The 12,838-nt window shown below is 40.3% G+C and overlaps 1 protein-coding gene across 4 annotated transcripts in view; it reads left to right on the top strand.

The window, feature by feature from the left end:
- Nell2 (neural EGFL like 2) overlaps positions 1-12,838 on the top strand; it is a 315,760-nt gene that overhangs the window by 228,968 nt on the left and 73,954 nt on the right. For all 4 annotated transcript variants that reach the window (XM_075960452.1, XM_075960454.1, XM_075960451.1 and 1 more), the window contains 2 exons: positions 8,770-8,892; positions 11,550-11,645. In XM_075960452.1, coding sequence (XP_075816567.1) covers positions 8,770-8,892; positions 11,550-11,645 — 219 coding nt within the window. The remainder of the gene's footprint in view (positions 1-8,769; positions 8,893-11,549; positions 11,646-12,838) is intronic.

The raw sequence follows: 12,838 nt of genomic DNA, 5'->3' as shown, positions 1-12,838 counted from the left end.
AACTGGCAGGTGTCTGTTTGCTGTTTGGCTCACAGAAACAAATTATTCTATTTTAATTGGGAGATTAATGATCAGAATATGGTTTTTGATGTAATTATGGCAATCTTCTGAGAGCCCAGGTCAGAGTGCTGCAGTTTTGATAACTCATAAGTTCCCTCTTACACTGATTCTGTTCTGACATGCTTTTTGGCATGGTTTGTTGATCATATCCTTTAATCTTACCTATAGATGTTACAACAGACAAAGGTATCGTGTTTCTAAAGCAGGAAAGCAGGCTGCTGTGGTTCATGTGAGGTCAGATGGCAGTGATTTCCCCTCTGTAGATAGATATCTCCCTCGCTTAGCAGTGACTCTTCTCTTTCAAATGGCAACAAGTAGGGTCAATTGCGCAAGGTTTCTGAAGAAGACATTGTTGATCTGAGCAGAGATCAGCCATGGTGCAGAGCGCCTGCAAATATACACAGCTCTACTTTCATGCTTTTAGCAGAAACTCAGTTAGTGATTTACTACTATGTATGAGTGTGAGTGTGTGTGTGTGTGTGTGTGGTGTTCTGCTTAGACGAAAGGCCACAGTGAAAGTCTTAGTAGATTGCAGTGCCCTGGTGATTGTAACAAAGAACAGTGTGGTATTAAAAACTAACTTGAAAGAGAAGAGGGGAGTGGAGTGGAAGGGATGAGGTTCGGAGGGAGAGGGTGTTATGAAAAGTCATCTGGCAAGGAGTGAAGGCAGAACCACCTGAAGATCATGTTCACAAGACTGTTACACTCGCCCAGGCAAGAGCGGCTTGGTGCCAATAACTGCTAACCCGTGCAAATGGAGGTGAGAAGTGGAGGCAAGAACTGCGGAAGATGTTAACTGGGTGCTGTGGTGCCTTCATGGATGCAGCTATTGAGAGAAAAAGGGGAGACAGAGACAGAGACAGAGACAGAGACAGAGACAGAGAGAGAACAGTCCACTGTGGCTCTTAGGAGTCTAAAGATATTTTCTTCTTATAGCTTAGATGTTTCCCTGTGATGTTCATGGTGCTGAATGTGAAAGGGAGAAAGCAAGAGGCTGAGGAGAAAGGGGGAGGGAGCTCAGGATCGCCACTGCTGAATGCCTCGACGGTTTGCATCAACAGCTCTGAATGACTGATGCATCTTGGCAGGTATTCCTCAGGGACCAACTGTGTGCCAGTCATTGTGTTAGATGTTCAGGTATTGGTAAATTAAGCCCGAAGACTTACTACCATCTAGAGCAGTGGTTCTCCACCTTCCTAATGCTGTGACACTTTAATATAGTTCCTCATGTTGTGGTTATTCCAACCATAAAATTATTTTGTTGCTATTTCATAACTGTAATTTTTGCTTCTGTTATGAATCACATTATAAGTATTATATTATGAAGGATAATGCATAATATAATGCTGGATATCTGATATGCAACTCCTGTTGAAAATTTACTCTATCTCATAAGGTCATAGACAGCAGTCGACAGCTCCTGGTCTAGACTGTTTCCTGAGTTTTTGTTTGTTAGCATGTCTTGTTTTTGTTTTGAGGTTAGGGCATTTATTCCACTCACTGTCTCTGGTGCTAGGAGAAATCAGTCATCTGACTTGGCACTTGGTCTTTTATTTTTCTGGATGTGAATTTATAATCTTCCTGTCTTCCTCTGCTGAGTGATGGAATTATAAGCATAAGCCACCACTCCAGCCTAAAATTTTGAGACTAATTATGGAAAAAAATTTAAACAGGGCTTAATAGTCCAACATGGCTTTAAATTCACCATCCTTCTGACTCAGTCTCTGGAGTGTTAAGGTTATGTAGTGGGTGCCACTATGCCCAGGAAGGCACTTACTTTTATAATTCTCGTTTTCAAGTTGCCTTAAAAAGAATACACACACAGACACACACACACACACACACACACACACACATATGTTATGGTATCTTAAATGTGAAGAAATACCATGACGACAGCAGCTCTTAAAAAGGAAGACCATTTAACTGGAGTGACTTCTATTTTCAGAGGTTTAGTCTTTATCATCATGGTGTGGTATGGCGACATGCAGGTAGACCTGGTGCTGGAGAAGCAGCTGAGAGTCCTGCTTAGAAGTTCTACTAGAAGGCAACAGGAAGTGGTCTGAGACACTCGGCAGTATCTTGAGTGTATATGTAACCTCAAATCCCGCCTCCACAGTAAAGCACTTCCTCCAACAAGGCCATATCTATTCCAACAAAGCCACACCTCCTAATGCTGCTACTCCCCTTCAGCGCTGTTTTCTTTCAAACCATCAAGCATGGCTTCTTGTTTTGTGGGAGTCTTGTGTGTACTAATGTGTGGGTCTCTGGCTCTCTATTTATTTCTTGTGCTTTTACTTTGGCTCTTTTTCTTCTGTTTGTTTGTTTGTTTGTTTGTTTGTTTTGTCCTATTCTGTTTCTATTTCTTTATCTTATTTATTTTAGTATTTTATCATCATCATTTTGATGCCCTTTTTTCTCATGTGAGAGATGGAAAGGTTATGAATTCAGATGGGGATCTCTGGGGTGTTGGGGAAGAGGAGACTATAGCTAGATTATACTGTATGAGAAAAATGCATTTTCAATAAAGGAAAAATAGAATAGAAAAGAAATAAAGGATTAATAAAGGATTAAAAAGAATAACAATAGAAAATACCCCTAAAGGTAAGAGGCTTCCTTGTCTCAGTTCACAACAAAAACTGCAAAAAATGTGTTCAGAGAACAACTACAAATTATTTGCCTGACAGTTACAAGTGATCTGTTGGACTACAGTGGATCAGATGATGCTGATTTTGTGGAAAAGAATGAAACAAAATATTGTCATTAAGCCAGTTTGAGTTTCCTTGTGGGATCACTCCAAAGTGAAAAGGACACCGTAGGAGCCATCTTTGGGACTCTTGGTCGAATAAGAGTTAGTTAAGGAGGTGGACATACTAGTAGAAATACAGAAGGTGGAAAACTAAGTGTGCCAGAGAAGGTATTATGAACAAAGTCCTGTTGCCAAGCACTCTGGAAAAGAGCCAGAAGCCACTATTGGTCACTGTCGGCAACTCAATCCTAAACAAAATGTGAGTGAGTACCAAGAAAGCTTCAGGGGGATTTCTTGAAGTAACTATAACTGTATTGAAAGTAGATTCCTGTTAAAATGATGTGAGGCCTATTTTTCCCATAGTATAGAGAAATGAAATAAGGAACCCAACAAACAAAATGAGCAATTTTTCATTACTCTGACAGTATTTTTCCCTTGCCACCATTGAAAGTGGAGGCATTCTGGAAAATACACAGAATGTGTTTGAGTTTTGAAAAGTCTATAAAGAGAGCAATTTCTACAAAATATTTAGGTTTTTCCCCAAAGGAATCGAAATAGAAAAGACAGGACATGACTTAATGGAAGCATAGATAGATAGATAGATAGATAGATAGATAGATAGATAGATAGATAGATAGATGATAGATAGATAGATAGATAGATAGATAGATAGATAGATAGATCCCACTGAAGAAGGTAACAAACAGATAACAAGTATTACCAAGTATCTGTCATGTGCTAGAATCTTTGAATTTCTTGTGTTCGTTTTATAGCAGGTCTCTTGTAGAAGTTGTGCTTCCTCCATTTTAATCTGGAACAGCGGTGTGCAGCCAAGGCTGCTGGAGAATCAGAACATGCACACACTGTCTCCCTGCTATTGCTCGTTAAAATATCTTGTAATCTCATTTTTCTTTTCTACCCTTCATCTTTTGTCATAGTCACAACACAGCACAGGTCACTGTAGATGTTTAAGACCATCTAATGGATTACAGCAATATCCCACAAGTGTCAGTGATATTAGGACACAGATGTTTTCTTCTAGGGGAATATATGTTCTGCTGATGCTAGGCAGCACACCGGCTAAATAGCTGTGCAGAAGGAAGGAGGGAGTCAGAGGAGGGAATGACAATGGCAATGGGTTTTTGATCCTACTGCATGTACTGGCTTTGTGGGAGCCTAGGCAGTTTGGATGCTCACCTTACTAAACCTGGATGGAGGTGGGCAGTCCTTGGACTTCCCACAGGTCAGGGAACCCTGATTGCTCTTCCAGCTGATGAGGGAGGGGGACTTGGTCGGGGGAGGGGGAGGGAAATGGGAGGCGGTGGTGGGGAGGAGGCAGAAATCCTTAATAAATAAATAAAATTTAAAAAAATTTTTTAGGTTTTTTTTCTTTTTCCCTAGACACTCTGAGTCATCTAGAGATCATCACGTTGTAACACAGAATGTTGTTCAAACTCAGATTGTATCCTTCTTGAAAAGATCGATAGTAAGATGATTATCTCATGCTGATACTAAGAAGCAGTGCGCAAGTTCAAAGATCTGAGCTGATAAAATAGAGTTGCTGTGTTTCACCTGGCTACTTGATAGTTGTTAGTCGTTTTCAGGAAAACATGTTCTCAGTGCTGCAGATTTATGGTTCTGTTGTTTTGAGGAGCCTCACCAGTTAGCACAAAGAACTAAGTGCTTGTTTTGGCAAGGATGGCGGGCGGGGGGGGGGGGGACTGTGGGACCTTACTGGGGCAGCAGAGGAGAGGGGCTTCTGCTGAGTCTGTCGCTTTCATAATCCATGCAATATGGTCTGCAAAAGCAGAGGAAATCCACTAAACCCACTAGGCAGCCATTGATTGTTGAGGTAAATCTAAGCTTGCATCTTGATGTTATTATTATAAACTTCTCAAGACCACTGTACACTTTTCCATTGGCTTCTATGAGCTCAGCCTTGTGTTGAAGGTGGTTGAGCTTGGCCATTATATGAGTCTTGCTTTTCTTTTAAAAATGTTTTTCTTTCAGTCTTATAGAAACAAGGATGTCACTCTGCACGAATTATTACTCTAGTCCTGGGAAGCTCTGTAATTCTCATAAGGCTTTTACCATACGTGGTTAAAAGCATGGTGGAAAATGCAATCAGAAAATGATAGTTTCTCACTGTAAAGCAGTAGAAGACTATGCACACTCCCAGAAAGACATTAAGCTGTGTGTGTGATGTAAACTTTATGTATAAGCATGTAAAATCTATGGATGTAGGTGTTGGACACTTGAGTCATCAAAGAGAATATAAAGCAATTGTTTTCCTAGTTCTAAATTTGCCATGGATTTTTTTTCAGTTTTTGATGGTGAATAAATTCACAAAACTTCATTTGATAGTGAAAAGTGTAAAATCCAATCAATAACTCCATAGCCTCAAAATGACTTGTCTAACTGTATAGAAGTTAAATAAAATATGTGATCTTTGGGTCTCATTAATTGTACTTAGTGTGATGTTTCTAATTTGCAAGTTCTTTATAATAATTTTTTAATATAATTACTCAAAATTTAAAAAAATCACAGAAAACTATAAATGACACTGTAAGAAAGATTTGAAGAATCATGCTTATGGGATAATGAGTTAATTCTATTGCCTAGCAAGCAATTAGTTTGGCTTTTGTTTCTCAATTCCAAGAGCTGCTAAACCTCTAATCTTCGGTACATTACTTAATCTCTACAGGGCAAATTTAACTTTTTATAAAATACTGGTACATAAATTTTAACTAATGTGAGAATTAAGTTATCTACAAACTATGTGGCTTGTGGTAAGCACTGACTCATTGCTTACCGGCCTTAGGGTAAGATCAAGTGCAGTAAGCACTGACTCATACTGTGGTTATCAGCAATCGTTCTGTTTCATTCAAATCGGTAAGAGCAGCATTGCTTCAAAAAGAACAGAATCAAAGTGCAGAGATGTCATTGTAATTTAGAATCCATGATTCCATACTTGAATATATGTAAAACAAAAAGTTCATGACAGCTATCCTGTTCTCCATGAACTTGGACCTCTACCTGACCAAGGATAATAACTCTCCTTCTTTATCTCATGACCATCTGTTAGTTTCTTTGCTCTGGTACATCTCATGAAGGCAGTCATGTGCATGTTTCCTGCCTTCCCAACCAACTAAACTGTAAGCTGCTTGAAGGTAGTTTATAATAATCCATTTATCCTGAGAAAAATCCTAATATATAATATAACAACCTGCTGAAGTTAAGAGTCAGTGGTGAATACAAATGTATTATTGTTTTATGTGAAATCTGCGTTTATAGGAATTCTACCTCTTTCTCTCCTATCTCCCTCTTTCTATATCTATATCTGAACTCTCTCTCTCTCTCTCTCTCTCTCTCTCTCTCTCTCTCTCTCTCTCATCTCTCTCTTTCTCTCTTTCTCTCTCTCTGTGTGTGTGTGAGTGAAATACATATGTGGTATCTACTTTTATATCTCAAGAAACATTCAATCTACCTTTATATCTCCAAAATGATTCCCTATTAAAGTTTGGATGAAATCCAAAGGGAAAACATCATTGTCTCAGTATTTACAATGACAGAGTGGGACTGAGGGCAGACGAGGAAAAACTGTGATTGGTAAAAGAAAGCAGCAGAGCATGGTTTGTGGGTCTCAGACCAACGGGAACCCTGACTTTGCAGGTAGAAGGCATGAAGGTATTTCCACAAAGAACCTGACCTCTGAAGATGGTTACACTTTCCCAGGAGAACCTGAGGAGAAGGGTTCTTTAAGACTGCTGGATATGGTTGTAAAGGCACGTTCAGAAGGCAAAAAATGGTCTCTTCCTTAGAATTGTGCAATAGCACACAGCATCCTCTCAGGAACCATGAGTAAATGAGAAGAGAGTAACCCATGCCATAGGCCATTTCATTCGGTGATTATATACTATCTGTAGAACGTTACATTCTGGGTTCTAAACAAACCCCGTTATGCCCGTCCTCTACACAGTGAGCATGAAATACCAAAGAGGACCAGATGGACAGGGATGGCAATAGTATTCAACCCATCAGTAGCTTCTTTTAAGGGTATACAATTGACTGCCCCAGCCCCCCACACACACACACAAATTGGTAGATTAATTGTAGTGTTTCCAACAGTGCTAGGAAGAAAACTGACAGCAAGTACAAAGTTTAGAATAATCCAAAGGAAGGTTCTGGGCGGCCCCTCAGACATTTTGTGAATGCCTGATGCACACACTCTTCCTACACTACAGATGATGAACACCGACTCTCCCCGCTAATTTATTACTAACTTCTATATTTTTGCTGAATGAGATGTTCTGATATTGGAGAACAATGGGGAGTTAGAATGTAGTATTTGAGCAGTTTTGCTAGGAACTTAAAATAACATATCCATTGCTGTAATTCTTAAGCATTCATCTTGATAATCTGGTGTTCCTCTAATGGATTTATTGGGAATAGTTTCCAAATGTTTTATTACAGGGTTGGAGTTAAAATAATAATAATTGAGCTCCCTTTTGATACCAGCCATGAGATAATAGTGGAATGTTAATGCATATTTTAAAAATAAAACACAGGGGAGTCCATTCAGAGTTGACTTAAATCACATAGTGTACTCTCAACCATCTATGCCAAACACAAACTTGCTGAAGTTACTGCTATGTTAATGTTAAAAAGAAAAGCAGACCAGGATGTGAAAGAAACCTAGAGAACAAGCAATTTAGGGACCTAAACTAATCTGTGCACATGTCCTTATATATTTTATTTCCTACACAAGTTGTTTTAATGTTAGATCTCCCCCAAGACACACACCTTCTTGTATTTATTATTAACTTCTATATTTTTGCTGAATTCAAAAGTCTGAAGTTAGCTAATACTCCTAGAACTCAGACAAGATGTGTTAACATTTAAGTCACAATTGCCTTATCCTTTGAATTGTGATCTGCTCTGCCTCTCTCACAGGAGTGGAAAGAGAGACCAAATGATTGAGACCTTTGAAAAGTAACAAGCTGTCCCCAGCTGAGGGGACATCACATTGGTTGTATACCTGATGTGTATTTGCACACATGAGATACATGTATTAGGAAAGCTAATCTGTTTCATCAAGTTCTCACAGGATGCTGCATTGTGGAGAGAGGACATTCCTAAGATGTCCCCACAACAGTGCATAGCAGTCTTCATGATGGCATGTGCAGCTGCAGATGTCAGCTGGTGGCATGCAGTTCCCAGAATTTCAGCCCTGTTATTTTGCAGGCCAAGACTTTTAGAGTGTCTCAGTTAGGATTTCCATTGCAGTGAAGAGACACCATGACCACGGTCCATTATCATCATGGTGGGGAGCATGGTTGGGCGTAGGCAGACACGGTACTGGCTACATTTAGCTTGTAAGAAACAGGAAGTCAATTGACTGAGACACTGGGCAGTCAGTTTGCTGAGCTAGTAAGGAACTTCAGAGTCTACCACCACAGTGACACACTTCCTCCAACGAGGCCACACCCTCTCCCACAAAGCCACACCCCTTAAGAGTGCCACTCCCTATGAGCTTATGGGGGCAATTACATTCAAACCACCCCAAGAGTAAAACAATTATGCATCCTTCCCAGTTACAGTCGCATCTTACAAGGAACAGTTAGGTGGCAGGAAGACTTATTTTACAAGGATAATCCCTGAAGTGTCAATGACAGAAGTTACATAGATGACTTTGGCATTTGTCTATGAGAGCATCTATTCTAGTCTTCCACTGGTCAGCCTGTTGGACTGGCTAGTTAAAAATGTGATTTATATGTGTAGTTCTATTATAGCACATAATACTTCAAATTCTGGAATGATCCGAGGTTGTCTTTAGTTTATAATTTGCCTCTGTCTACAGTGGGAAGAACGGCTATGTAACAACTAAGACACTGATGTATTTAAAGTATGGCTTCTTTGAAAATTGTCCTTGAGTAACACAATTGTGTTCTTCATTTCAGAACATGATGAGTGTGCCACAAATCAGCACAACTGTGATGAAAACGCTTTGTGCTTTAACACTGTCGGGGGGCACAACTGTGTCTGCAAGCCTGGCTACACTGGGAATGGAACCATATGCAAAGGTAGGGAGCGTCTGTGGCCATTGCTCGGCACGGCATATAGAGCCAGCATCTCCCTTCTCTCGTCCCTCTGCCTCCCTCGTCTATACCTCATGAACACTGAGTTGCTTAAGTACTCCTGAGTGTTGCTGCATATCCCATCATTGTCTCAGCTCCTGTCACCTTCCTTGGTCACTCCAGCAGTTATGGAGCCATGAAATTTGGCAGTGGTTTTGCTTTAATCTTCTGTGACAGCTACAGCAATTTGCATAGCTATCTTTCTCTACAAACTACACCCACAGCCAGTCCTGGGTGTTTTGTTTGTTTGTTTGTAGTTTTGCTTTTTTTTTTAATCACAAATTGCTCCATCTTTGAAGCCCTAAGCATCGTCATTGTATTTCTTCTCCCCAATTACTTCCCCTTCTAACGTGCTCGATCTCTAGCTTCTATGAATCTTTCTTTTCATCTGGTTTACCAGTATCCCAGCCTCAGGCATTTGGTTTTAGGGCCCATGAAAGTATCATGATAGCGACTTTTCTGGAAGCACAACCTACTCACATGTAACCCTGCTGATTCTCCTTAAAATACCACCCCATTTCCTATGCTTTCTCTCTTGAGTTTCTGTCACTGTGGCATCAATATTAACTGTGCACACCGGGTCTCTGTGTGTTGTAGTTTCCTGTGTTAGGTTGTTTTTCAGTGTCGGTTGACAGTTCCCCTAAATGTCCACCTCAGGCTTTAGTTTGTATCAGTGGGCTTTCCAGCTGTAGTTCACTGCTGTCTACTATTGCACATCCCTCCAAGCCGTCTTCCCCAGGTGAGTTTCTACCCTTCTTCACGTGGGAAGCAAAGGGCTGTCTTTGAAGCTACCAGATCCCATAGGATAAAGTTAATATTTCTAAGTATCAATCAATTTGTATCATGTAGACCTCTGAGCCTCCAAAGATGCCCACCCCTTAAGTAGATGTTACCCTCCACTTTGACGTTCAGTGGAGTAGACTTGCTGTGGTAGAACAGTTGTGAGAAGAAAAGACCAAGTCAGTGGTTCAGGAGCCAGTCATAAGTTCTGTCTGCAGTGCACTGTGGGAGGCCTTGATCTTCAAAACTCACACATCTTCATGTAGAGCAACATAAAGAAGGTCTTCTTATTTTGGAGTTAAAATTGCACAGGTATTTGCTTGGGAAATAGACAAATAATATAACTAAACTCTTAAAATTTCCTTTACAACATCTTGTTTGGAGTTGATCCCCTCATGCTTCCGTTTCTTATTTCTGCTTGGTTCTGATTCCTTTCTGATATGAAAACACAGGTCATAAAGTATAAGTAACCCAGAAAATTATGAGCACATGTAAACACCAACAGAAAGCATTTCTCCTTAGCAGGTGAATGCCATTCTTCCAGAAGGCTGGTGGATGAGTGGTTCTTACTGTTGGGTGTTTCTAAGTCAGCAGGGCCAGCTTAAAACTTTAGGAAGGCTGAGGTCCTTCCCTGATGTTTTAGTACTTTAGCCAACATGTAGATAGCCCAGAGTCTTAGGAGTTCATCATTTCCCATTTCCTCTTTTCATTTTCCAGTGATTTGTCTCATCTAGAACGGCCATCACTTTTTTATTGTTTTTAATTGAGCTATAGATTTTTTCTGCTCCCATCCCTCCCTCTCCCCTCTCCTTCCACCCTCTCCCATGGTCCTCATACTCTCAATTTACTCAGGAGATCTTGTCCTTTTCAACTTCCCATGTAGATTAGATCCATGTATGTCTCTCTTAAGAGTCCTCATTGTTGTCTAGGTTCTCTGGGATTGTGAATTGTAGGCTGCTTTTCTTTGCTTTATGTCTAAAACCCACTTATGAGTGTGTACATGTGATATTTGTCTTTCTGGGTCTAGGTTACCTCACTCAATATGATGTTTTCTAGATCCATCCATTTACCTGCAAATTTCAAGATGTCATTATTTTTTTCTGCTGTGAAGTGCTCCATTGTGCAAATGTACCACTTTTTCCTTATCTGCTTTTTGGTCGGGGGACATTCAGGTTGTTTCCAGGTTCTGGCCATGACAAAAAATGCTGCTATGAACATAGTTGAGCACATGCCCTTGTGGTACAGTTGAACATCCTTTGGGTATTTACCCAAAAGTGGTATTGCTGGGTCTTGAGGAAGGTTGTTTTCTAATTTTCTGAGACATCACCATACTGATTTCCAAAGCAGCTGTACCAGCTTGCACTCCCACGAGCAATGCAGAAGTGTTCCCTTTACCCACAGCCTCTCCAGCATAAGTTGCCATCAGTGTTTTTGATCTTGGCCATTCTTTCAGGTGTAAGATGGAATCTCAGAGTCAGCTATCACTTTTTAATGTTTGTTTTCAAGTGTGATTTTTCCAATGGAACACAATAAAAGCTGTAATGCATGTCACACTATGCAAGGCGACTGTATTTTGCTATGTTTCAGCAAGCTATTTCCTTACTGTTAGAGACTGTTCCCAAGCTCATATTGCGTCCCTCTCGTGTATAGAAAATACTGTATCATGATGAAATTATGGTATCTTTTATCATTTGGTGTCACATCTGCAAGGGAATCAAGAAAAGCTGGGCATAGAGATTACGGATTGGTGTACTTACAGCACAGTGACAGCCATGTATCTGACACCGCTTGTCTGATTTACTCATGTGTCTGGATTATTGCAGCCTTCTGCAAAGACGGCTGTCGAAATGGAGGAGCCTGCATTGCTGCCAACGTGTGTGCATGCCCACAAGGCTTCACTGGACCCAGCTGTGAGACAGGTAGAACTATCATTTCATCTACAAAATAGAATTTCTCCCCGATACATGAAGTACCTCATGAGGAAAATAGTGCCTCGGGTTTCAAGTAGGTTCTCAAACCATGTCACTGTGAATAAGGAAGTTCAGGGAGGGGGTGGAGAAACATGGGCAATGCATGGTCACTGGGCCATTCCTTGACGTCACTCTAAGGAGGTTTTGCAGCTGTTGTAACAAGGGACGTATTGAGCTTTTTCAGGAAGATGTGTGGGATAGTCCAGGATTTCACAACTTATTAATTCTTATTGCTCATTCAGCGCACATTTTTACTCGAAATTATGACTATATGAAAGCAGAGAATTCAAGTTTATGGCTGTCTTTGATCTGAGGATCCACTACTGTCTGCATTTGCATTTGAGACATTAAAAAAATGGCCTCGTTTTATTCATTAATATTTATTAGAAAATGTTTGAAACATTTATTCCTAAAATAATTAATTAAATTCACCCAAATTTATTGCTCCTGAAGGGAAAAGCCTAATAACTTACTTTAAAGACCATGAGGTATGCATGCAGCTTATGACTACAAAAGAACAGGTCTGTCGGGTGGGAAGCATGTGTTAGCAGCAAAGCAGAAGCACCCCCGGCTGAAATCACAGGAGTGGTCATTCGCTTGCTATTAGTTAAGGAGTCTAATGGCAGATGACCTCAGAAACTGCCTTTTCTCCCAAGAGAAACCTGTTGGTGGCAATGGCAGTTAGAGGTCACATTGCTTCTCGTAAGTCTTCCTAGAGGGGCGGTCCTGTGTACTGTGCATCTCTTGCACTTAGAGACTCACTCTGTTTAATAAAGATACTGCCCAATCAGCATGTGAGACAGAAAATTGCCTGCTCTCCCTGGGAAATAAACACTTTATATGAGATCTTGCTGGAGTGAGTATTCAGGCCGTTCTCACCAAGGCCTTGTCTGCCCAAGTCACCTGTTTCAGACAGGACTGTGAAGAATTGTTTTCAACATCCAGTGGATAATTAATTCAGATACCTGATATGAAATAGTGACATTTCTTTGTATGTAGGGTTCTTTTAAAGAGGTCATTTACTATATCTTAATCCCCCAAATGTATTATATATATATGAGTCAAACTGGTTAACTTGCTAAAATATAGAAATGCTGGGCATTTAATTTCCATGAAATTTACTGGATTAAAACCAGATACCA

The sequence above is a fragment of the Microtus pennsylvanicus genome, chromosome 2, assembly GCF_037038515.1.
Source record: "Microtus pennsylvanicus isolate mMicPen1 chromosome 2, mMicPen1.hap1, whole genome shotgun sequence".
Taxonomy (NCBI): domain Eukaryota; kingdom Metazoa; phylum Chordata; class Mammalia; order Rodentia; family Cricetidae; genus Microtus; species Microtus pennsylvanicus.
Note: the sequence above shows the minus strand (reverse complement) of the source record. Positions and strands in the feature narration are given on the sequence as shown.